Source organism: Gymnogyps californianus, chromosome 11, assembly GCF_018139145.2.
Source record: "Gymnogyps californianus isolate 813 chromosome 11, ASM1813914v2, whole genome shotgun sequence".
Classification (NCBI taxonomy): domain Eukaryota; kingdom Metazoa; phylum Chordata; class Aves; order Accipitriformes; family Cathartidae; genus Gymnogyps; species Gymnogyps californianus.
Window position 1 is genome coordinate 22,588,792 of NC_059481.1, and position 24,824 is coordinate 22,613,615.

Sequence of the window (24,824 nt, forward strand, 5' to 3'; positions counted from 1 at the left end):
ACTGAGCCCTCTGGGACGCAGAGCCAGCAGAATATACCCAGATCCCACTCCCACCGTCTGAGTCAGTGGGGCAGAAGACGTGATTCCCCAAGTCTGGTTCTTTGCTGGTATAAATTCCCTGTCTAAGTGGTATTACCTAGTGTTAGTATTAGCGTTCCTGTTTCTGTGCCTTTTTAATTCTTTCATGGCTAAGTGACTCTGAATAAAGGACATAGTGATAACTGGCTTTCTTTGGTTTCCCTTTTATACTGCATTTACGTTGAGCTTTGATGCAACCAGGAATCAACCCATTAGAAGCCCTTGAACATAAACATTTGTTGGAAGTTGGAAAATGTATACGGAATAACGTATTTGATCTAATTTCCTAGAGTCAGCAGGACAGCTTCCATAAATGCAGACCAGTATTAAAGTGGCCTTTGGCAAAGCGTGAAACTTGCTGCCATTTTGAGTGTCTTGTCTGAATATGTGTGTTCAAATTTTTCTGCCTTCTGAGTTTAGCCCTCTTTTGTAGAACGGGAGACCTTTTTTATATATAATGAATTGCAGTCTCCACTGAGTATTACCATTGAGAGCAGAGGATTAAAATCATCCTTTGTTAAGGAATACCATTGTAATGATACACATTTAAACATCAAAGCATTAGTTTATGAGCACAGGCATGCTTTAATGTCCTATTACAGTATGTAGACCTGTTTCTTTTGATAATGAAGACATTGTGTCATTGGCATAGGCTGCCACATACAAAACGTATGCTGGCAGGTTATTAAAAAATTCAGCTTCTTGATGAAAGACTATCCTGCAGGCTAAGAGTACAGTGAAAAGACTCTCCATTCTGGTAGAATTATTAGAAATGAGAATATGACTGTAAGCAGTAAATTATGTTAATACTTACAAATAGCATCATTTGCATAGCAGTTTAAGACACGATACCCAGATTTTCCTCATTGGTATGTAGTAGGCAACAGATTAAAAATAATGTAGTTTGTGAGTTTGAACTGTGTAAAAAATCTATTCCATCTGAAAATGAGACTGATTTTTAGATTCCTCGTTTCAAACATAACATTGGGAAACAAAAATGCAGGACAGGATTATCGATGTATTGTACCTTATTAACTTAATGCAGCATCTGAGTTATCTGAACACTTATTTTGCTACTGCATAACGGGTAGAATTCACAAACTATGCTGAACGTCTCTGTAAGGCCTTCATCCTACTGTGCACTGCTGAAGTCTGTCAGCTTACAAAAAATTTCATCTTGAGGCCCAGATTCTAGTGATATTCAATATCAAGAGAACTGCTGCCTCCACAAGTGCACATTTGACAATCGTGAGGCCATTTGTGGAGACATTCTCCAGTGTGAAAAAGAATATCGGGATCTGGCCCCAGCTACGTGCAGAAAGATCAGTAAGTACCGAGACGCCTTAGCAGTTCAATTGTACCTTGCAATGTGAATGACTATTGTAGGGAGCAAATAAATACACTGATTTTTAACTGGTTAACGTATGCAAGGCATGTGTACTGTGTGAAATGCTCTTATGCCATTCTATCGTGATTTTCCAACCTATTTTCTGTATGAATTCGAGCTTCAGTTAGTCCGTGCGTAGCAAAAAATGTGGTTCTGCTACTATTAGAGTAAGTGAAAAAAAACCCAATAGGACAATTGCATGAGGGCCTGTTTGGAATATCTAGAGAAAGATAGCCATAATACGTATTAATATATGGTTTTCCAAAGTATGCTAAGAAGCTGGGTAGCTCACTCCTGTTGAAAGGCAGCAGTTCAGTTTTTGGAAAACCTCACCTATACTTCCATGGACCCTTGCTGGGAGACTGTATAAATTCATGGAAGAGAACACTATTAACTATTATCGCTGACACGGTCTCTGGCTTAGAGGGATTCTGAGCTGCACATTGTTGGAGGCTGGGAGAGTATCTGGGGAATGGATACGCTTGCTCTGTTTTCATACTTTCCTGAGAATCCACTTGTGACCACTGTCAGAGACAAGATTCAGGGCTAAGCAGACCTTATGCAGCCAGACTTTTGTGACCTTGAAGAAAGATGCTCAGGTGCCCACTCAGAATTCAAGCTGCAGATTGGTAGAAAAGTGATCTACAAAGTATATTGGGTGCCTTTTGTTTGTTTTTTGAACAGACACCAGGCTGTCAAAGTCTGCGATGCCTCCTGGTCTCTGACTCCGAATCTTGGGACTCAAACTGCCACCTCAAACTCTCAGAACACTTGCAGTCCTCTTCCCTTTTAGAGGAAAGATAACATCACCTTCCTGTTAGTGTTGCCTTTTTTAGTTCTTTTAACAGTCCTCCTTTTACATAAAATAATACAGGACTATGCAGAGATCCCGTCCTCTTGTATAACTCTAGAACTCTAAATAGTATCTAAATCACTAGATTAAATTACTAGTCAAGTTAATTTTACAAGTATCTTTTATTACACTGTGACTCTTGGTTAACCACCAGGACCAGCAACATGATGTGAGTTTACCTAGCAGCAATCCTAAAGATAACGAAGATCAGACTGAAGACAAAAAAAGGGCTAAGTGTGGGGAGAAAGAAGAAAAGAGCTGAAAATACAAAAAAGAACAAGACACAGAAAAACAAGCAACAAATATTCTCTCAATAAGCCATTATAAATGGCCATAGCTACACAACCATTTCAAAACTCTCCATTAAATATCTGTTGTAGAAGAAAAAAGCTATTTAATGTGCTTGGGCAGCCTACTGTTTTAAATGTTAGAGTGTTTGAATCTTACTGCCTCCAGTTGTGTCACAGTATTTTGTCACGGTTTCTTTTCCTTATAGATTATATCTTGGTTAATTCACTAAAATGTGTAAAAGGAAATCAAAATCTCTTCAAAAGGTGACAAATCCAGAAAATCCAACTTTCGGTCTGAGTTGCATAAAGCAATATTCAGACACTGGTTGCAGGATTTTTCATTGATTGCTATTGGAAAATTACAGGCCAAGATAAAATGATGCGAGATGCTGGCTGTTCCTTTAAATTAAAAATTTTTTGGTCAACTTTCAAAAGTCCTGTAATAAGTAATAGATAAACTTTGTGAGTATCTGAAAATCAGGAATAGTGGTGAGATTTTTAACTGGTTGAGTGAATTGCATTCACTGTAAGAAACCTGAAGCTTACGTACCACATCTTGTTGCTTTACTGAAGTAAGGAATTCAGAGTAAAGAGCATATATGTATAAACAGGTCAAAATAAACCCAACCGTAATACTGTCAAAGACATAATTTTAGAAACGTGGCATTGCCAGCACGCTATCGTTTCTGACCGTCTTTGAACACGGTATAGCTTCCTAACGCTGCTTTTTTCCTTTACGCTACCCGTTCTCATTTTCACCGCTCCTATCACCTTTTGTAACGCCACCAGCTTTGTTCCAGGGCAACGCTACGAATATTACTGAAACTGGAATGAATTGCAAGCAATTGAATTGGTCTTAGTATAACACCTAAAGTCTACCGAGGGGGTTCTTAAGCGAGTAGTCTTTGCTGCTGCTGTTATTGTACACATGCAATTGCAGGTGTGGTATTTTTTGCAGCCTGAAGAGGGCTGGAAACTCTGACAGATGCACAGAAGATGCATTTACGGCATTTTGACAGGCTTTTAAAATTTCTGCTAACTGATATGATGTTTAATAGGAAGAGAGAAAGAACCCAAAGACTTAAGAAAGAAATTGATTACCTATAAAGCAATAGAGCTGCAGGTTGTTTCCTAGTATGGGCAGTGCTCGGTCAGCAATATATCCTAAATAGTTTAAATATTCACTGTGTCTGCGAACAGTCCGTAGTGCTCTTATTCAGTTTATTAATATATCTGTGTGTCTGCCATGGTGACGTTTCAGGTGATTCTCAAATCTGAAGTAAAATAAAGCGTGATAATTGTATCCCTTGGTTAAAGTAAAGTCATGATATCCATTCCTAAGACTTGCAATAATCAGATATGCAAGCTGTTGGTTTGTATGTCCTATTGATTTAATATGCTTCTAATCAGTACATAAAGCTATAGGCCTGCAGTGTTAATTTTTCATATGCTTACAAAGTACCCTTTGATTTTCTGTCACGCGTTAATTACAGCGTTTTGCCATTAAATAGGAAGCTTTGTGTAAACTAATTACTAGGTAATCATTGTCTACCGCAAGCGTGCTGTTTGTACCTTTTATTTTATTCTAAAAATGCACAGATCTCGCAGTCTGGAACCACTATACCTTCCAGCCATTAGCTCTCACTAATTCATAGCATTATTGTGTTAAGATTGTAGGAGTTGTAATTGTTGTGGTATCAGTGCTGTTAATTACCGGAGTAAACAGTTGAAATGGTGCCAAGGTCTATTGTACAAGGCAGAGGAAAGGAGGTTTAAATGTTACTTCCACCATCTGGGGACTGGAGTAGAGGCAAATGCTAGAAAACAGCAGTGAGGCAATATCAGAACTTCAGCTCCAGGGTTTTAGGCCATATGGATCCAGAATATTTTGAATCAATTGAATTTAAGTGCCAGTTTGTAGCAATAACAGCGTGGAAGGAGAGGATAAAGCAAGAGCACTAAAGAAATCTGAAATCCGTTAATGTTATCGCATCCAATAAAATGCCTGCTTGGATTATTTTAAAAATGTTTATTTTGCTAAAATCCAAAAAGTAACACATAGGCAACTCTAAGAATAAAAGAAGTTTAACTGCGTGTTGTTTGTGAAACACAATGCAGGTTTTGTCTGACAATTCCTTTAGCATTACAGCTCAGCAATTTAGATAAAATTCCTGGGAAGTGACTGTGGATTATCTATATGATGTCTTTTTTCTTTTTGAAATCACATTTTTGGAATTCATTAGAATCCTTTCTTTAGAGATACAAGCCAGAACGGACGGCAAGTGAGCGAAATTTATAGAGATTGAAATAGAGAAAAATAAATTAATTAGGAAAATATTAATCTGAGTTGTTTGTGCATTTACAGATTTCTCCTTAAGATACAGAAAGGATGCATTCAAATATTATTTATCTCATTTTGTATGAAGATTAAGATCCCAATGTTCTGAACTTAGAAATGCTGCATTTGAAATAAACGTGATCTTTTTTAAAAGAGAGATTTTTTTAAGAATATGACAATTACGTTACGTTTTCTTTGCTCTGAAGGTGCGTGTGGGGAACCTTGAAAAACGAAGGCTGCAATCTCGCAAAAGACATGCTTTTATGCATAAAATAGCAATGCACAGGGCGTATTTTTTTGGATTAAAAAAGCAAACTGTTTAATAAAATTGTCCTAATCTCAACTAAACGTGCTGTGCATAAACATGCAGAATTATTTGACAAGCTCGTAGAGCTTTCAAGATCTTCTTTCTGTCTGATTTTTGGTAGCACAGGCTGTCGTGATCTTATATTTGATTTCCCCGCATATATAGTTTTCCGAGATGACATCTACGAAAAGGGATCTCGCAGCATATTGCTGTTGCCGGTTTAGGAGTGTTCAGAGGAAATAGAAAGGATCTCTCTTTCTAAACAATCCTGGTTTATTTATTTTTTATTGGTCTGTTAGCAGATGTTGAAGTAGTTCAGGGCACAATGTAAACATGTGCTTTTCAATGGAAATAGCAAAGTATACAATGAAACAAGCAATTGAGAGGGGGTTTTTGGACTAGGCCAGTGGGGGTTTTTTTTTTTCCTTTTTTTGGTGTGTGTGTGTGTGTAGTTGAATTTAGAATTAAAAGAAGTGCTTGATCTTTATATATTGAAATCCTCAGCGTGCAGAGTGACAGCATGAGCCAGAAGAGAAAACCATGGCCCCATGTGGTGTGAAAAAAGGAACAGCAGTTTAAGTGCTGGAAAGTTGAAAGAGAACTAACCTCCTTGTTCTTGTAGTCAAGGAAAGTGGCTGTTTTGTGCTTTTGTATTGAAGCATAGCATATGTGCCTCAGTTTGACAAAAAGCCTCTTGAGTCAAAGCAACCCTAGTCCTGTGTGCTGATCCAAAGCGAAGGCCGTGATAATGAGGGACGGGCTCTCAGGAAGCAGTGAGTAGATAATACTACATAAGTGGAGAATTCTGTGCACTGTTTTCACCATTCTACTTAATGCAAGTCGCAGCCACGGTGAATCGCTTGCCATACAGCTGAAATGGGCCATTAGCTATCAGGGAAAATTGTCTTTGCTACTTTCAGCAGATGGAGCAAATATTTTACAAAGCAATTTTACATACGAAAAACATTTGTGTTACTTGGTAATGATGGCTGTTTTACATGATGTCGCCTTCTATCAGGACATACTTTTCCAGCTCGTGGAAGGCAAAACTGGCACTTTTTAATTTTAAAATTTGCGGTTAACAATTAAATGCCTGGGCTTTAAATCAGGTTGCAAACTTTAAGTAGATAGGCTATTCAGTGTATCGCTTCCAAAAACATTTCCATTTTTATAAACCTCTCAAATTGTTTTGTTCAGTGCAGTAGATTGTGGTTCTGGCCAGCATGTACCTGTCTGAAGCAGAAAAAACGTCAAAGCAGTTTAATTTGCAAAATAGGAAATAATGAAAGTTATTTGGACAGTCAGACAGCAGTCACTGGCCTCTTCCAACATAACCATGTTTGCTGGCGTCGCTGAGAACATGAGAGTAAGCTGGGCTGGACCAATTCACGTCAAGGCAGCTGGAATACGTTATCAGAGCTCCACTGATCGCAATATAAAGGATATACTGTATAAATGGTATGAATTGTCGTAGTGCCATTGAAGTGGCATAAATTGCCATAGCTTCATTGACTTCAGCAGAGATGTGGCGGTTTGTATCACTGAGGATCTGTCTGCTGATTTTATTCTTCTCTGGCCCAGTCAGCTTTACTTATTTGGAGATACTTTCTTCCCTCTCTTTGCTTGCAAGGTCTAAATAATTTCCTTTCAATCTGATTTTTAGCTAAAAAGCCCTAGGTCTTTCTCATGCATTCTGCTCTGCAGCCTCTTTCTGCCCCCAGGTCTTTCTTCCTATTTCTAAGTCTATTTCTTCTTTCTATTTATTTACTTCTCTTCTCACCAGGCTTTTCTTCACCAACTGATCTGTGTCGAGCAGATTTCCTACCAGTGCCTTCAACGTATGCCACATTTGGTCCTAATTTTTTGTTGCAACTGCCATTCTAAGAAAGCATTTCAACATTCAGCTTGCAGAAGGGTGAGAAATTATTTATATTTAGGGGGAAAAAGGTGTAATTTTTTTTTTCCATGCTTATTCGTTGTTATAAAAAGGCGCAAACCAGATTTGGATAGATTTAAAGATTTCTATGTGACGTAAACAGTATTTGGGCTGCTCCTTTTTTACTGGTACTAAGAAACGTCAGCTGAAAGATTTGAACAAATGCTCCCTGTTTCCATTGAGCCTATGATTCTGAATTGTTTTGGGCCACATCAAGAGATAAAACATTGGTAAGCTCTGCTGGAGATACCGTCCAATTTAAATGAAATTAGCCTACCGAGCACTGATCCTTTTAAAAGGTTTGACTCCATGAGTGAATGTTGGATCCAGGCTTGAATTTGCCTACTAAAACTCCCTATAATCAGGATTATTGCCTTTTTAGAGCTTACAGTTGCAAAAAAACTTCAACTAGAATTCCGGGTGCTGATCCTTAAAAAGCGGTTGCCTGACTCCCTTCTGTGAGCACCTTGCTTATCTAGGCCTTACTTGTTAAAAGCACTGTTACGTTGGGTTTGATCTCACAAGAACCTTGCTCAGATTTTCTTGAATTAGTTATTTCTTTAAAAGCCCCCGTCTTCTTTCTGGAAGGTGACTGGGTTTGATGCGTGCATCCTTCACGGTCAGCAAGTACTGAGCGTGCTTTGAACTGCAGGATGCTCCTGAGCCGTGCAGCCGCGTTGCCCTAACAGGCGTTCTCAGTTCCTCCTGTGTTCGAGTCCCCTTCAAATGCTGTTTGACCTCATTTAAGCAACACTGGGTCTGTCGAGGAAGTACCGCAACAGCCTTGCCTGTCTAATGGCCATCATGTGCGCAGAGAGTAGTAGCGTACGATGTTTATGTATAGATGAGGTGAATGGAGACTCTGTGTCTCACCAGCAGCCTCCATTTGTGAGCCAGGTAAGCGTGCCCTTCGCTGCGCTTCAAAGTTTGGAAGTTCTGCTTGATTTTGCACCCGCTTTAGGGAGCTTGCTTTCGCCGCCATGTGTGATCCTCGAAAACAACTCTGTCTAAAAGGAGATACTGCTGTCCCCAGCGCTGTTCCATGGAGATGGCGTGGCTGCCCTCGTGTCCCTCGGAATTGTTGCAATGGAAAATTGTGTCCCAGTTGACATGCCCACAGTTTAATTTTTACTTACACAAGCTTGGTCACAGCACTCTCAAATGCTTCTCCGCATCCAGCAGGGATTATTGGTTTTTCCCCAGTAATTTATCAAAAGCTTTCAAGCAGCCATTGCGTACCTCTTCTTGTGTTTGTTTTTATATTTCTGTTGAAATTGCACAATCCCCGAAGTCATTCGATCTCGGGGATGAGACTGGGAGCGACAGAGGTGTTGCTGACCGCACTGACAGTTGCAAACCGATCTGTAGGTCAGCAGCTCCACGACGTTCATCGTGGCTCACGTCCTCTCTCCAAAGCTGCGTTTCTTTTCACTGTGCAGCGAACCACCTGATCTTGTGACTTCTTGGCTTAGCAATATTTCCATGCAAATACAAATGAAGACAAGGCCGACAGCTATTTGCTCACTGCTCTGTTGTTTTAGTCGGCTGAGATATCCAAAACCTAAATTCCTCCTTACAGATTTTAAGGAAACGAGTGGTGTAAGACCTGAATCTGGGTAAATTTGGAACCTGGATCTCACATTTTATGCGGTCCTTTGTTTTTGCCATAAAGTTAAGGTCGTGCTGCTTAGTATATTGATAAAACCATTTTTTTGCATTTTTTCTGAGATGTTTAAAGCTAACAACATACTTTTCTCCTTAGTATGTGATAGGAGCCCACATAGCCCAGATCAGCGTCGTTATCTAAGCACCTCAATATTTTTAAGGCATTTTTTTCTCAATTCCGTGTGAGGTAGGGACAGCAATTGTCCCTCTTTCATGGCTGGACAGCCGAGGCACAGACAGAAAGTCATTTTCCCAAAGTCTCGCAGGCAGACTGCATTCAGGAACAAGATATACCTAGGTCTCCTATACACAAAGTTGATGCCCTAATCATTGGCCCATCTTCCTTCTCCTCATTCTGGCAGATAAATCACAGTAAGGTGATTTTGAATTCGTATTTTTGGTTACCTCGCATCATGCGCTTCATGACAAAGCCCATCTCTTCAAATTCACTGGTGTGGAAAAATAGATTATTTTTTCTTTTTTTTTTTTTTTTTTTCCCTATTCTTAGATGTTAGCCATAAGGTTTTATCATGTTCCTCCAGAGCTCAAGATGATATGGTTGTGGCTTAGGATATTGCCAAGATCAGAGGACGGTTGGTCATCTTCTGAAGCACGGGATGCTGAAGAGAGAGGATGTAAAACAGAAGCAAAGAGACCCAGGGGAAGCAGGCGAATGCTTATGAAGCAGCAAGAAAAGGAGCCTGAAGCAATAGAGTCAGGGTCCTTGCACTTTATATGCTGGTGTCCTTCTGGGACATTTCTGAACAGTAAAAGCAATGCAGTTAGCTTCTGTATTTAATGGGGTTGTTTTGTGTCTGTGATAATACAGGAAAGAATTTGAAACTAGGAAAAAGCTAGTTTATCTCCTATAGTATGACTCATCAAATCCTACCAAGGGTAGAGGCACAAATACACTCGTGAATTTATGTTACAGACTGGAGACTGTAAAAGGATATCTCCTGCTTTAGAAATGCTTTTTGTTGATTATTCCTCCTTTTTTTTTTTTTTTTTTTTTTTTAAATAACTAAAGGGTGTTTGGTCTGCTATAACAGCTTAAACATAGAATCAGTAAAACTATTTCTGGCATATGTGACTCTTTCAATATGCTCAGTTTCAAAATATAAACAATGTAGAAGTTATTGACTGCTGGTATTGATCCCTAAGCAGTTACCAAGTGTTTAGCATTTTCAGTTGCCAGATCAAATTATTGATATAAATTATAATGAAATAGATGCTATACTGAAGGGGGGGGGATTGTCTTTCAGAGAAGGGCAGTTTTCAATAGGAGGGAAGAGTACTAAGTAGAAAAATTAAAAAAGGCTTCCTGACTGTGGGTAAACAGTAACCACATTTTTTTTTTCTTTTTTTTTTTTTTTTTTGCCTGTTGGAGGCCTGGTTTTTAATCACCCCACAAGCAGTTTTCATTTCTGTAGTAAAATTGCTTGTGGTTCTATTTAATTTGTTTCTGCAGGAGCCAGCTTTGGTGAAGATCTCCCAGGAGCTGCCGGGCCTTTTAGCACAGCACGTACAGCCAGTCAATGAGAAACGATTCCCTACATGGGAAAAATTCCTCCAAACATTTCTTCGTCAAGGTAAATAAGACTGCAAAGTCGCTGTTAAGTGTTATAAGGAGTAATTATACCATATTGCATGCCATATTCTTGTTAATCTTGGGCCCATTTAAATATTTGTCTCCTTCTCTTTCTCCATTATGATTCGAATGTTCATTTACGAATGAATTATAGGCAACTATTCTATCGTGCATATGTCCTATCCAAGCTTTTAACCTATATTAATCCTGGATTACCTTTCTCACATGATTCTGAATCAATAAGCACTAACTCCTTCATCCTGGGTTCCTGTACTAAAGGCTGTCACAGTTGGCAAAGGGCTTTAGGGAATGCTAGCGTGTGAGTTTGCACGTAGGTGAACGTGAGAAGATTTCATCTTTGTTAGGTGTTGGTGAACAAATCTGCGAGCCTTGCTTTTCCCTCCCGTAGGACCAGGAAGGGAGCTATACGTAAACTCTGGATGCTATGTACCTACGTTGCGTGAAGTCAAACGTGCTCGTAACCTTCGTAGCTGGATAGTTTTGTTCACGTGGTGCTGAGTCCTCAGCAGGGCTTCCTGCATTAAACCCGGGCACGGCACCTTCGGGTCAAAGCTGGCCAGCACCCGACTGGCCTAGAGCTCCGAAGTGAGCCCGTGTTTGTGCGTAAGAGGCAGCGCGGATAAACCCCTTGTCTAATCACTGCACATCAGGGTATCTGTGAGCGGGCTTTGCACAGACGTGTTAACGTCCTGGGTTTGTATGGCAAATTTTGGACGGAAAAGGAGTTTCTGGTTGGGTAGTAAACTTCTGTGGTGATTCTGCCCTGCCATCGTTTTGTATTATATAAAATAGAAATATACATTTCATACATTTCTTTATCTGTGGAAGAGACAAGGATGATTCAAAGCTTTGAAAGTTTTTTTTTTTTTTAAATAATGCTAGTTAACATATATAAAACCAATTTTTATGATATATTAGCTTATCCTAACTAAATGCGTTGTGGCATTATATACAATAAAAAGGCAAATCCAGAACGCCAAGCAGTTTTCTTTGTGATTTTCCTACGGAAAACCATGCTAGAAGTTGTCATCTACAAGCCTTTCCGTCTACACACCAAGTTCCTCATGTGGATGAATACCAAAAGGGAGACTACTTATCTCAGACCATTGTATGGATGGGAATCTCCCAGACAAGTTCGCAGCAGGAGATACCACTCCCCCGAAGTCCCAACATTGCATTTCAGCGCTGTTCTGGGCCTGGCGTTTAGCTTGGCTGTAGGACAGCCCAGGATTCGTTCGTACTACCCCAGAGCATATTTCTCCAGTCAGATCCGTGATATATCCAGTTTGGAACTGCTTGCAAAGCATCTGCAGCTGATGTTTGTACTGGTTGAACTGTACAGTGCTATAGTAGATGAGATATCTTCTTTCTCTTCTAAGAGATTCATGGGTTCTAGCTATGCTGCTTACGTTACACTTATTTACTTGCTGTATCTCCGTAGCAGTCCTCCCCGCAATGCCTGAGCACAACGGGAGCTGGATGGTTTCATTCTGTGCACTCTGAAGAGCATCACATGTGAATTTGATTCGTAGCTTACCAGCTAATTCATTTCTTACTAGGTGGTGTGATAGAAGCCTTCCCGCTCTCGGAAAATGTCACAAACCTTACGGTGGATATGCTGATAGAGCCAACAGGCAAGATAAAAATAGTGTCGTCTGGAGATCAGCTCCACGCTGACGGTCCTTTGCGATCATCTGGCACTACCATTCCGCAATGTTCTGTTGATCCAGCAGTTCTTAATTCACTCTGCTTAAAAATTGGAGAAACCTGTAAATCTGAAGGAGTGCTTGGTTACTTCTCAATTGATTTTGTGACTTTCATCCATCCACGAACGATGGAGCAGCAGGTGAGTGGGGCAGATACATTACTGCACGCTGTCCCCCTGAGATCAAGAAATGATCTGCTTTCCTACTTGATTCTGAAAGACATCAGCAGAAAGCTTTGCCCTTTCGAACAAACTTTTAACAAACTTTATTTCTAAGCCGTGAGGCATGTGGAGGGAGGTAAAGCACATGGCTGTTCTAACAATAGGGTAAAATTTAGACCTGATCTGCCAGGTGGACCGGAGGAACCTTTTTCATCAGCCTGAAGAGTAACAAACCAACAAAGCCTGTAGGGCTGCTTTCAAAGCTGAGTGATAAAAAAAAATAATATTTTAATTCCTTCTAATGACTTTTTTCCCCCTAAAATAAGGGCATTCTGCATTAAGCTGGTAATTACAGACGATGGTCTTGTGGTTAAGATGTTTAGATTATTTTACTTTCAAAATGTTCTGAATCTCTTGTATTTTGCTCTGTAAAAATAATTACAGGGATTATTGTACTCTTTTGAGTAAACCAGTGTCTGTGAGAATGCAGATCTGAGGTTTGAGGATGAATCTAAGGAAGAGGGGATATTGACAATTTCTTGCAGCAAATAGAATGGTAGTGATGAACAATTTGGTTTACATCGTAATGGCTAATTTAAATAGAGAGCGGTAATGGAACGCAGGCCAGTTATCTTGTCTCAAGAAGTTACAGCCCTGGGTCAGGAGTTGCTGTCTCTTAGCTGGTACAGAACAGCTGGCTGTGGGATATCAGCTCATTGTAAATGAAAAGGAAAACATGCTCATTCAAACCACTTTTGCTCTCCATTTGGCTTTTAGAATGTCTGAGAGAAGAACTTACTGCAAGATAGATAGATGTGATCTCACACCGGATACAAAATTATCCCCCCAAATCAAAATACAGACTGAGGTCCCTGTGTGGCCCATGACGGCGCATACGATTAAAGATATCGTTGCAGGGATTGAAATGAACCTGCACCGCTTCCCAGGTGTGGGGGCCTGGGAGCAATGAGTGCAGTGCATTTACATCATCTCACTTGAGGGGCAGTAACTGCTTAAAATGCGCTCATGCAATAGCTTAAGCTGTTTATCTCTAGCCTAAATGTTCCTGTGGAACTCCGTCTGTAGATTCTTGTCCTAATGAGTCTTCCACGTGGGTTGCACAGGCTCCTGAGTGTTTTTATCAGAGCCCTTTTGGTCTATCAAAGCTCCGAGGCTTCCTGCATGCATGGTATCAAGAGTAGCGCATGAGCAAGACTCCGTTCCAGCTCCCACCCTACAGCCGGAGGCCACGCACCGCCTTCTGCTGCAGCGCAAATGTGCACACAGTTAGTAGTTTGTTTGCTTTACAGTATTTAAAAGTATTTTAACAGAAGATCAACAGATCCAGGTACTGTGCGACGCGTTATGAAATTCAGTTTTACGATGGTGTCTGACTGTGTATCATACGTCCTCCAGTCCTGAAAACTTCATACGGTGGGCACGTTAACTGTGGGCACAGGTTGCGCTAATGTGGGAAGAGATGGGTGGCCTTTTGGGGAGTCTAGACTGAAGAATACAGCGTTTTAAAGAATGATATTCCAAGGTTAACCCCTTGAATTACCTAGAAAGGAAAATACTGCTAGGAAGCCAGTGCAGTTTTGGAGTGCTGGAGCACTGTGTGACTTACATCAGGCATAACCGAGCAGAATGGAAGGGACTAAATAAATGCTTCCTCGTGGAATCCTGCCCAGGAGAGTCTTTTGTGTAGATGAGTAATGGGGTCTTTTTAAAAGGTAAAACCAGAACTGCTCAAGTGACCCCAGTCCTCCCTGCCAGAGGTTCCCTATCAGCAAAACCTCCCAGTCAGCTGTATCAGAACTTTTGACAACATAAAAAGTAATGTAAGAAATCAAGACAGCAGAAGGGTATCGACTCCAGAACCTGCTGCTGCCTAGGACGGATGGCAGGGAAGCAGAGGAGGGGTGGCCACTGCCCCTTGTAATGCGTAACGGAACTTTCAGATCTTATAAGGTGACGGAAGATATTGTCCCAGCGCACACTGCTTTCAGTGCCAAGGAACAAATAGGTAAGAGAACAGATTTAAAGAAGCAATTTAATCCCTGGCACGAATGTCGATGATCAGCCTTGATCATAGTTTCTAACAAAATATTCATCTCGCACGTTTCTATGCTAGAGTAATCTGGCATTTGTTTTATTCATAAAGTCTGATTTCTTTGTCACAACATAATCTATTAAATTCTTTCACCAGACACTGTGAAAACCAAATGAAGGGCATTATTGAGTACTGTATTCTGTTTAAAAATAAAAACACTTCCATGAGCTTAAAAGCAGTGAAGCCAGGTTTCCCATAGGTTTGTGTCTTGAAGCTAAGCTCCCACATGTTTTCCAGCTGAACTCACCCTGCAGCTTTTCCCGTTGTAAGGTCACTAGTAAGGTCTCTTTCCTCCGTCCGCTTACTTATTTTAGGAATCTCATGGGAGTTGAAGATATTTGATGGTTTTACCTTCTGGCAAATCTGGTTGATATTGGCCAATAGGATCAAATAGTATAATAGCCAGGTGGAAAAACCCAAAGCATAATGCCAGACTAAAATGAAACAAATGAAGTAAAATTTGGGTGAAGAGACTGAGCGTTCAGCGTTCTGGTAGTGGCCTTGTGTTTGAAGACTAAAGAAAATGAGATAATTTTTAAAGAACGTAAAATCCTTATTGTTAGTGATGAATAGCATTGTTGAGCTTACTGGGTACAACGATACACATTCAAAATTAGCATCTGGATACAGACGCTAATTCAAGATCTCAGCATCAAGTCTCAATTATTTCTTGTATTTCCAACGTGTCTCCTTGTTTTTTCATGCTTTTGTTTTCTTCTACAATCTTCAATTAGGACCCTCACTGTTTAAGAAGTGCTTAAGTTGTAAAAGGGAAGGTATCTGTATTTAATGGGGTAGTACGGCTGGACTTTCCGCGGATGGTGTGGCTGCATGCACCCAGATCCATTTGGGTGTCTGTTTCTCCTAGGCGTCTGAAAATCACAGCTTGTATGGTGTGAGAAAAGGCTTTAAACACAGGGCTTGTATTTAAAACCAAAGAGTTAGCATATGGTATCTACTGGCAAAAGCTGGCTCTTTGGCAGCGCTATGATAATTATATTCTATTTTAAGCTCGGAGAAGGCTTAAAATCAGGCTTTTGGTAACTGATACCACTGTAGGGTGACTGTGGTAAACCAGAGAATCGGAGTAATGTTAGCTTTGAAATACAGATCGCAGTTACATTTGACTCCCAAAATGTATTTACACAAGCGTTGTAATTAGAACTGCGGATAAGCCATATTGGACACCCTCCATGTAAAGTTGCTTTAAAAAGATTAAGGGATGACATTCTCACCCACTGAAGTCAATGGGAGTTTTGCCAATCGCTTCACTCAAGCCAGGAGTTCGCCGAAACACTTCCTAGATTATTAAGGTTGTGACATTTCCTGGCACGAACAAGGACATATTAAATCAGTCAGTGTTTCTTGTAGCCTCTTATTATTCCTGTCTGTTCCGTCTTGGTTTTTTTCCCTTGTTTCCAATTGATTCTACCTTAATATTTCCTATGTTTGTCAGCATGTACCACAACTTTAACTTTATTTAAGCACAGGTTTTTAAATTTAACTAGATGTAGAGGCAATTAATGATGCCATCTGTCTTGGGAGAGAGAGATTACACAAAAGATTGTGTTCCTGAAAGCACTATTTTTTTGGCAAACAAGAGATCCTATTAGACTCTCAGAACATTTGCTCACTAATTTCAGAAGTGCCCACTTTAATGCAGTAGCTGAAAGGCTCAGATACGTTTCCTGAAGTACAGTACACTTAGGCATTCTTTCAAAGTTATATTTTACAGAAAATATCAACTGATACATGATATTTTCAGTAAAACTAAAAATTAAATATATCATTGAACATCTGTTACCAATACAGTCTGAGTATTTAAATACTTAAAAATCCCTGAAACGTTCGCGAAGTTACATGCTACATAAATACAACTCTTTAAGAAATGTGAAGGGCCAAGTAAGTGAAAACATATTTCTGCCTTTGCGGACTGAGCAGCTGTACGCTGCAAGCCATGGCTTCACGTGTACTCCCCCGTGCACTCGTGCGAAGGGCACTTCAGAGCAGAGGAAAGAAACGCGTGTACTTTGAGTTTCAGGCTCTTCATCTGAAAGCCTTGAAAAATCTGTGTGTCATAAGCATAGAATTAATTTTTATATGAACAGCGGGGTATTGCTTATATTTTTAAAGATTGCTCCTGTTAGTGAGTGTTTTCCTGCAACATGCTTTTGTCCTGTTGCTGTGTTCCTTTGGAGCAGTAGTAGCGAAGAGACTCTGCGTGATGGATAAGGAGCAACGCACGTCTGTCAAGGCTCTGGAAGCCAGAGCGAATGCAGAAATGAGAAAGTAATCTCTGTTTGGGTCACTGTAGAGCTTTGTGCCCGTCACAGACACAGCGATACCTTTACTCTCTTGCAGTTCCTGTGGTCTACACTGACCAAAAGGTGACAAGAGGGATGATGTCCTCCGGCCCAGAGGAGCTGGGTAGTGCTATAACCTTCCAGATGTAAGATACACTGCCTCATATTTCCACTGGGCTTTCCGTGTACTTCTACTTGCTACCCAAGTCTCTCCCGGCTCCCTTTCCCTCGTCCTCACAGGGGAGCTTTTCAGTCTGTCACTGCGTGCGCAGTCCTAGCTGGCCTGTTTGCCCCTGCTTCTACATGCAGCAAGTAATTCAGAGACATCTACAGATTGTATCGTCCTCTATCTACATATAGCTCTTCCTTAAATTACGAATGAACTGGAGGAGGTTGCAGTTTGCAACCACCAGCATTGAGGGTAGTGCCTGTAGGAGGATCTAACTCCTGTCCGACAGCCTTCCCAACAGCCTGTCCTGCGGTCTGCTGCACCCTGTACTTCATTTCTTGCATTTCATTGTTTATTTTGTGTATAACTCTGAGGCGAAGATCGGAGTCGCAGCGTTGGGTGAGCTGAGGAAGGTGGCAAGGCAGAGCCTACCACCGAGTGCATCGCGCTCTGCACTGCCCGCCCCGGCGCGCAGCGTGGGGCTGAGCATGGCGAAGGTTCCCGCGGGATTATACATCGGCTGCCGTAAGCTGCCTGGCGGTAAGCACCCCCAGCAGGGATCTGAGGGGCAGAGAAAGCTGGGGACTTGACACAGTTCTCTGTTTGCCTCGGGAATCTATTTCTGTCTCGGTTATAAGCATCTGTGATTTGTTCCCGAGGGAAAGGGAGATGGATACGTGCTGTTTTCAATGTCTTGGGGGGGAAAAGCGGAGGAGAAGAATTAGGTGCATAACTTGGACTGAATCACTTCTGATTCCCACTCTATTTTCCAAGACTGATCTTTAAGAGCAAGGCCTTGACCCTTCGAAGTGAAGTCTTGCACAGTATTGACTGAATGCTGCTCAGATCCCAACTTGTCAAGGAGCTGTACCTAAATAAGTCCATTTAATTGAGTGGGACTGCTTGAATGCATAAACTTACTTACATCCATAGATCTGTGGGCAGATAATTTGGAGAAGCAGGGTCATAAGTCACCTTTTTCATCAGTCTGAGAGCTTACACAGCCCCACACCTTTTGCAGCAGTCGTGGGAGAACGCTGGATTAAATTGTTCAGTTTGGGCGTAGGGGAAAAGATGAGGCAGAACATACCGAAAGGAGAGTTACACAGCTGGGAAGGTTTAGGTGGGTATTCCCCCTCCGTTCCAGTCCAGTGCCTTAAAAAGACCCTGGGGAGGACGGCTTCAGGGCTGCCAGCCGGCATCGGCCATGCAGGCCGGTCTGGGGTTAGGAAGAGCAGAGCAGAGATGTCTCCGAAGCCCATCGATCCGCTCTGGTGTTACAAGTCAGTAATGCTTTGAGGGATGCTTTCGGTGGGATGCATTCTTCTGTATTCACGTATGCGTCTTAGGATTTCTCCAGAGAGACTGTAGCGTTTTCTATGTGTTAGCTTCAAACAAGAGGCACAGTGTTTTCATTAACCATCTTCCAGTCTCATATTCAGCAGGACAGAGGTTAGAACCAGTTCTAGGGCCAGCACCAGATTTAGGCTTAATTTAGGTTTTCGGGCCAGCACCAGACCATCCCAGCAGCCGCCACGAGATGGCAGCCGGATAAGATCCCGTCTGCGATCACTGCTGAAATAATCAATTCTGTTGCGAATTTTGAAAGTCATAAAAGAAGCTCTCTTTTCAACGCCCAGGTTGCATTAATATTTTACCAATTGACATTTTTACAGTGTCATCCAACCACTTCTTTAAAAATAGCCGGTGTGCTCTTTACAATAACACAGATATCAATACTAGATGCAGAGAAAACAGTTAAACTGGAGAAAGAAAAGCTATAATTTAGTAACTCTTTAAGAATTTATGTTTCCTTCCCTTCTCAAGTTTATGTTTTAAAGCTGAAGCATTTTTATGGCAGTTGTAAAGAATTACACTATAATTGTGACTTTATTCACTTGAGATGTCTTTACCATGAAGCGCAGGCTCTTAAGCTGTGCACGCTGAAGGAGAGCGTCTCCTGGCAGCACTTGGCAGCCTGTGTAAAAAGGGAGCAATTCCAGACTTCATCCTATTTCCTTGGACAAACAGCCAGTAAGTCTTGCAGGATTTCTGCAAGTATTTCTAACTATTTTTTTTCCAGTGGTGGGATTCTGGAAAGTCCTAATCTGTACTTTGCTTAGCTTAATCTAAAACCACTCCTAAGACTATCTAAAATCTTAACTACTGCCTCTACTTTTTTTTAAAATCGTAAGTCATAATTAAAAACCCAGACCTGATTATCTTTGAACTTTCATTTGTTGTTTGAACATCAAATATCAGTTCCAGACTTCACAAGTGAGCTCTGTTCCAGTTTAATTTCAGAACACGTAAGTGTCCTGAAAGTCCCCAAATCTCAGGTGAAAGCTCTGAACGTTACGCTGATTTGCCACGCAATCCTATCGGGATGTGACACCTACGATCGTAAATACCTACAACTGCATACGTGCCCTTATTGTAAATCCTCAGAAAATGAGGATGGACTCAAGGAACAGATATTTGTTAATCTGTATGATTGCATCATTCTTTATCTTTACTTAAACTTGACCTTTGCACAGGCCTTCTTATAACAGCTCCTGATTTACTGGAGGAGATGATAATTCATCTGGTGATTAACTGCCTGACCTCCACAGACATTGCTTTATAGACTATGGAAATATATTCATAAAATAAAAGAAAAAAATAATAATAAAAAAAACCCACAAAACACCACAGCTCAGATTTTCAAGCCATTCCAGAAGCTTTTGACACCCATTTTATATTACTTCAAAGGAAAACCTGTTGCAATCTAATAGATGTTACTAGAGACCTGAACCTGAACGAACTTTCTAGCCTGCTAAGAGAAGAACAGCCCAAACTAATAAGTAGGTCTGGTGTTTCATTTGTTCTGCCTGTGCTTGGAGCTCTGTGGGGCTGTTAGACTCTTGTGAAGATGATGTGCCACAAAGGTGGAGTTGGGTTGACATTTCTAAGAAACGTTTTCGTTCGTTTTGGGTGAGTTGGTTGGGTTTTTTTAATCAACTGCAGGAGCAGCTACTATTCTATGTCCTGAGACAAAGTGAAAAGCCTTTCATTGATTTCAGTAGGCTCACATTTCTGCGTGTAGGCTTTTTTCAGTTAAAGTCTGCCACAGATAGAAATGTCACATCCTGCCTGTTGCACAGCTCTGTGGGCACAGAACTGGGAGCGTACTCCTCCCTTTGAAACGGGAACCTTGCTGGAAAGCGGTGTTCCTTGCTCCGCTGTAACGCTAGGCATTGCTGGAAACAATATCAAGATCTGTTCTTCACTGCTTTTATCTGATGCTGTGTACTTTTTCTTTAGAGCTCATGTAGTGCCACTCTCACCTTTCCCCCCCGCCCCGAATTCTGCATCGGTTTCAACTGCTTCTACATTTCACAATTTTCAAAGGCATTAATAGTGGGAGCCTGCCTGAGCTCCTTCTCCTAGTTACGGGTGGTGATGTCAAGAACGATGAGTGCCATTTTATTTCCCATATGCAATCGAGTTCTACAAAGCATGCAGGGAACCAAAGAATATGTGGGCAAAGCCTTCAATCCAATCCCAGCGACGGTGGGGAGCAGCGCTGGAGGTCTGCAAATGGCACGCCTTCCTCCTTGCACGGTGCTCTGTGCCTCGGAGCTGCTGGAGGAGCCGTCCGTGGAACCGGCTCTACTGTGAAAGCCTCCGTCGTCCTTCACAGAGACCGTTCTTTCAGTTGAAGAGTCGTGTCTCCATTTGGGGTGCTTGGTGCCACCTTTGTTAATGCTCTCTTCTCCACCATACCCTCTTTTTTGCGCCTGCCTCTTTGCTCGCACACTGCGTGATGCTTCGTTACGGCTGGCCAGCAGCATCAGGGCTGCAGGACTGGAAGGAGCAGCCAAGCTGAGAGCTGCCTGTGCTCTGATATTTTAAGACGGCAAGAGAAGCAGAAGAAAGAGCAATAGGTATGTCTAAATTATATTACCCAAACTGGTCACGTACATGTGAAGTACTCTACCACATTCTTGCTCTAACGTTAGATTTTTTTCCTCGGTTCATGTTCTTCTCCACATCGGCTGCTGATGGCAGCTCTAGCCGTACTGATTTAGCTTAGTGCTCTGCATGCCAAAGAGCACTTTCAAAGCAGTGGAACTACGTGATCTTAGCGTGAGCCTGGTAACATCTTCAGAGAAAATGAGAAGTCATCAACTATGGAGCCCACCTAATTAGAATTCTTTTGACACAGCTATAAAGGATTCTGGTGCTCTTTTCTTTGTTTATTACAATTAATTTTAGGTCATTACACTCAAGGGACACCTGCTAACTTCAATATGGTCAATGTGTGCTTAGTATGATATAATGAGCTACCCCTTTCCATTTGGGAATATATATTGATATATTATTGGTGAAAGGTGCCGGACTGATAGAGCCAGCACACAGATGTCCGCTGCCTACTTCCAGAGTAAGAGCACTATAAGGAGCTGCATAGCTGTTGTCTTCACACGGGCCGGGCTCAGGCCTGCCGAACGTCCCTCCTTGCTCAAAACTACCAAAAATGTTGCCTATTGCCTGCTTGCTATAATTTTCCAAAGAGCACTTGTGACCTTCGGGAACTGGAACGGGACTTCTTAGAAATTGTTCCATTGAAGAATTCAGTCAAGTAGTTACTAATGATCTGGCCTGCATTTGAACTAATAACATGGGAAAAAATTAGCCATGAAAATAAAGTTAGACCCATTGCCCAGGCCCTGTGTCTTTCCCATTTCTGTAGCAGTACAAAGGGGATTTAAAGGGCACTTCGGGATTTCCATGGCAAAAGGGAATCCCCTGCTAGGATAAAGCTGGAATCTTATGCCACCTGATCCTTCTTCCTTTCTCCCCACATTAGGGATGTTCTGGGACACATCCAGGGCAGAAAGGGACATGGCTACAATATAGTGTTCTCCGACAATCCTGAGCCAGGAAAAGAATCCTCGGGGGTGATCCCAGCTGGCACACAGTAATGACCATTTGGCTGCTTTATCTTGCAGTAGGGGTGGTTCAGCCTCAGGCCCAGAAAGAAAGGAGGTGGACAGGTGGCTTCCAGCCACGCTGGCTTCCTCCCCCTTGTGCTTGTGGAGATATACACCCTATATTTAAAAAAGCAAAAAATAAGATGACTTTACCTATGTAGAACATAACTGTGACTGAAGCTTAAGGAGGTGTTTAGAGCTCTCCTTCTGTACAATGTTAAAGAGTAACGGGCAGGGGAGGGGATGGACACCTTCCTTCACTACACGGTGGGGCCATCAGTCCACCCTGTTGATCTGAGCCCTTAATTTTGTAGGCAATGGTATGAGGGTAGTTGGTCTGAGATGATGAAACCATGTCCGAAGCAACTAGTTGATGCACAGACTAAGCAGAAACTCCTTAAACTAGCATTTGTCCGGTCTCATGATTTCCAACATGAAACTTGCCCTGCTACAAGCTGCTTCTCCTCTTCCCTGTGTCAGAGCCCCTTCCTTGGGCAGAGCTGGGGCTGGAGCCATCCCCTGGTGCAGGGGGATCCAGGAGGGCTTCTGTGCCTTCCCAGAGCAGCGACTGGGAACGTGCCGGCAGGGCGTTAGAGCCAGTTTGGCATGCTGGGTTTTTGTTCAGATTATGTGAAATGTATCACACAAGTAATTAATGGGTGTCTTCTCTACATCTGAAATGAAGACAACGTCACTTGCACGTACTTTAATTTTAGTCACTGACAACATGGGATTTGTTGAGTAAGTCTTGCAAAACGTACGTGCTGTCCCACGCTTGGTACGGTTTGTCTGAATCTCTACCAGGGTGTAATGACTTTGTCTTGTGCTAATGGCTGTTTATGTTTGCCAGGTTGCATTTTTTAATGCTTTATCTGCTGTTAAATGCTCAACCCCTTCTCTACGTATCACCAGCACACAGCTCTTGTACTTACCCAGTTGCACTACGGTCGCAGGGACGTCTTTGCTTAACTTCTGTGGTTTTTCCATCTCAGCCCTTTTATGGTCCACCTTCAGCCAAGCTTACCTCCTGCCCCTCTGTTCGCACATCAGCAAAGCTTCCAGATAGTGCTGGCGTAGACTCTGAGGTTAGAGCAATGCAGGTATAATATTAGGGTCTGGATTAACAGCAACCGGTTCACTTTGTCTGAGGTAGTGAACAGTCCTTGGGTATCCAAGACTTTCAATAGTCCCATGCCCCCTCACGGAGCCCTGCCATCTCTTTCTGGGGGCAAAGCTTTAATTGAGAATCTAAAATCCAACTCAAACAAGGTTCAAGACACATTGGCTGTTACTGATTTGTTGATAATGTTTATGGAAATTAATGTAACGCTTCTACAGTATGTATAGTTTATAATTACTATTCAGCTCATTGAAAATAGCACATACTGGAAGAGTACAAATCGCTATGAAAGTTCCTTCCTGTCTTGCAGAAGTGATGATAAAGAATAAATTATTGAAGAAAATTAAGCATTATAATTGGGGAACATTCCCCTATTACTAAGTAAAGCCAGCCATTAGCATCCGATTTGCATTTTATACCATGCAGCAGGAAATATTTAAGTTGACAAATAGGATATTTAATACAGCAACAGATACTTGGCAGTTAGATATTAACAACTGTTACTGATGTGATTTATTCACCATTATAAAAAGGGCATTACTATGTGCATATGATTCAGAAATTAACTCCAGTTTACCAAGAGGCCTTGACTGCCTGACCTCTTAATATCCTTATAATGATGCCATTTACCATTCAAAGGCTTATTCAAGTCATTCACTGCTAGATTTGTTTTAAAGGGGTCCACTGTAGGGCAGATATTTGTGTGCGTTAACATTTCTCATTGGCGTAGTAGGCACAAGCATTTTTTAAGTGGGAAAAACTCCTGGGTAAAGCCATGCTCAGGTTATCGGGGGTGGAGGAGCCTCGCAGAAGCAATCCACGGTACTTCCTTCTGCTAGGCGCTCGGCGCGGACTGGCCTCACAAATCCTGCCCGACTTTCACGTGCTTTAATGCTTTGAAATCCTCTTGAGGTTTAGATGAGGCTTTTATCGTTGCCTGCAAGTATGTCCTGCACACGGGTGGGGTGGGCTTCCCTTCCGCCTGCCCGTCCTACCCGCAGGCTCCCATTAAACCCAGAGGGGAGCAGACGCAAGCCCCCTGCAAGGGGCTGCTTTGCTGCCCCGCTCTGCTGAAGCCCGAAGGAGGCTTTGCACGGGTCCCGGCACAACGCTCCTGCGACCTGCTGCGGCATCCCCCACAACGGGCCCAGGAAGGCTCAAAACCCGACCGAGTCTCCGACGCGTCGCGGGTTCGTGGGCTGATAACCTGTTGTTGTTGTTAGCACTGGGCTCGCAGGACTTCATAGGCTCGGTGCAGCGTACGTACTGATGTGGCTAAGGCCTGCAAGACAGGATGGATGTGGCAGCGTTTGGGGCAGTAGCTGTCGTTCCAGGAGTCCTTTCTTTAAGTTCCTGCTTTTGCACGGACCTTAGTGCACGCTGTAAGGATTAGCACGTACGCAAGCTTTTTGCCAGGCCAGTATCTGCTGTGTCACCCCTTCCTGGCTGCGGGATGTTCCCGGAGGAAAGCTGTGTAGACTGGCGATGATTTTAGCTGCAAGTCCAGCCTTAACACTGCTCCTGCACATTAAGGTAGACCTACCACCCATGGCTGAGTTCCCTGGCTGTAAAATAATAAAACAGTATTTTCCTACGTCGCAGGACACCGTTCCACGCGTTCCCTCTCCTACAAACGCCAAGGGAGCGCTGGTATCCCGTTGGGCTGGGGGGCAGCTCGCTGCCATAGCGCAGCCTGTGAAGGCACCCGGCTTGTGGGACACGTTGCACGGGCAGCCCTCCCATCTTACGGTCTGATTTCTCGTGCAGTTCTGCGAGTATAAATCTGAATTAGCACCACAAAACAGCGGCGTGA

General features: G+C 42.2%; 1 protein-coding gene across 2 annotated transcripts in view; it reads left to right on the forward strand.

Annotated features, from left to right (window-relative positions):
• The window catches only part of IQCH (IQ motif containing H), a 70,878-nt gene that overhangs the window by 35,924 nt on the left and 10,130 nt on the right, over window positions 1–24,824 (forward strand). For both annotated transcript variants that reach the window (XM_050902991.1, XM_050902992.1), the window contains 2 exons: window positions 10,326–10,446; window positions 12,026–12,312. In XM_050902991.1, the coding sequence (XP_050758948.1) occupies window positions 10,326–10,446; window positions 12,026–12,312 (408 nt within the window). The remainder of the gene's footprint in view (window positions 1–10,325; window positions 10,447–12,025; window positions 12,313–24,824) is intronic.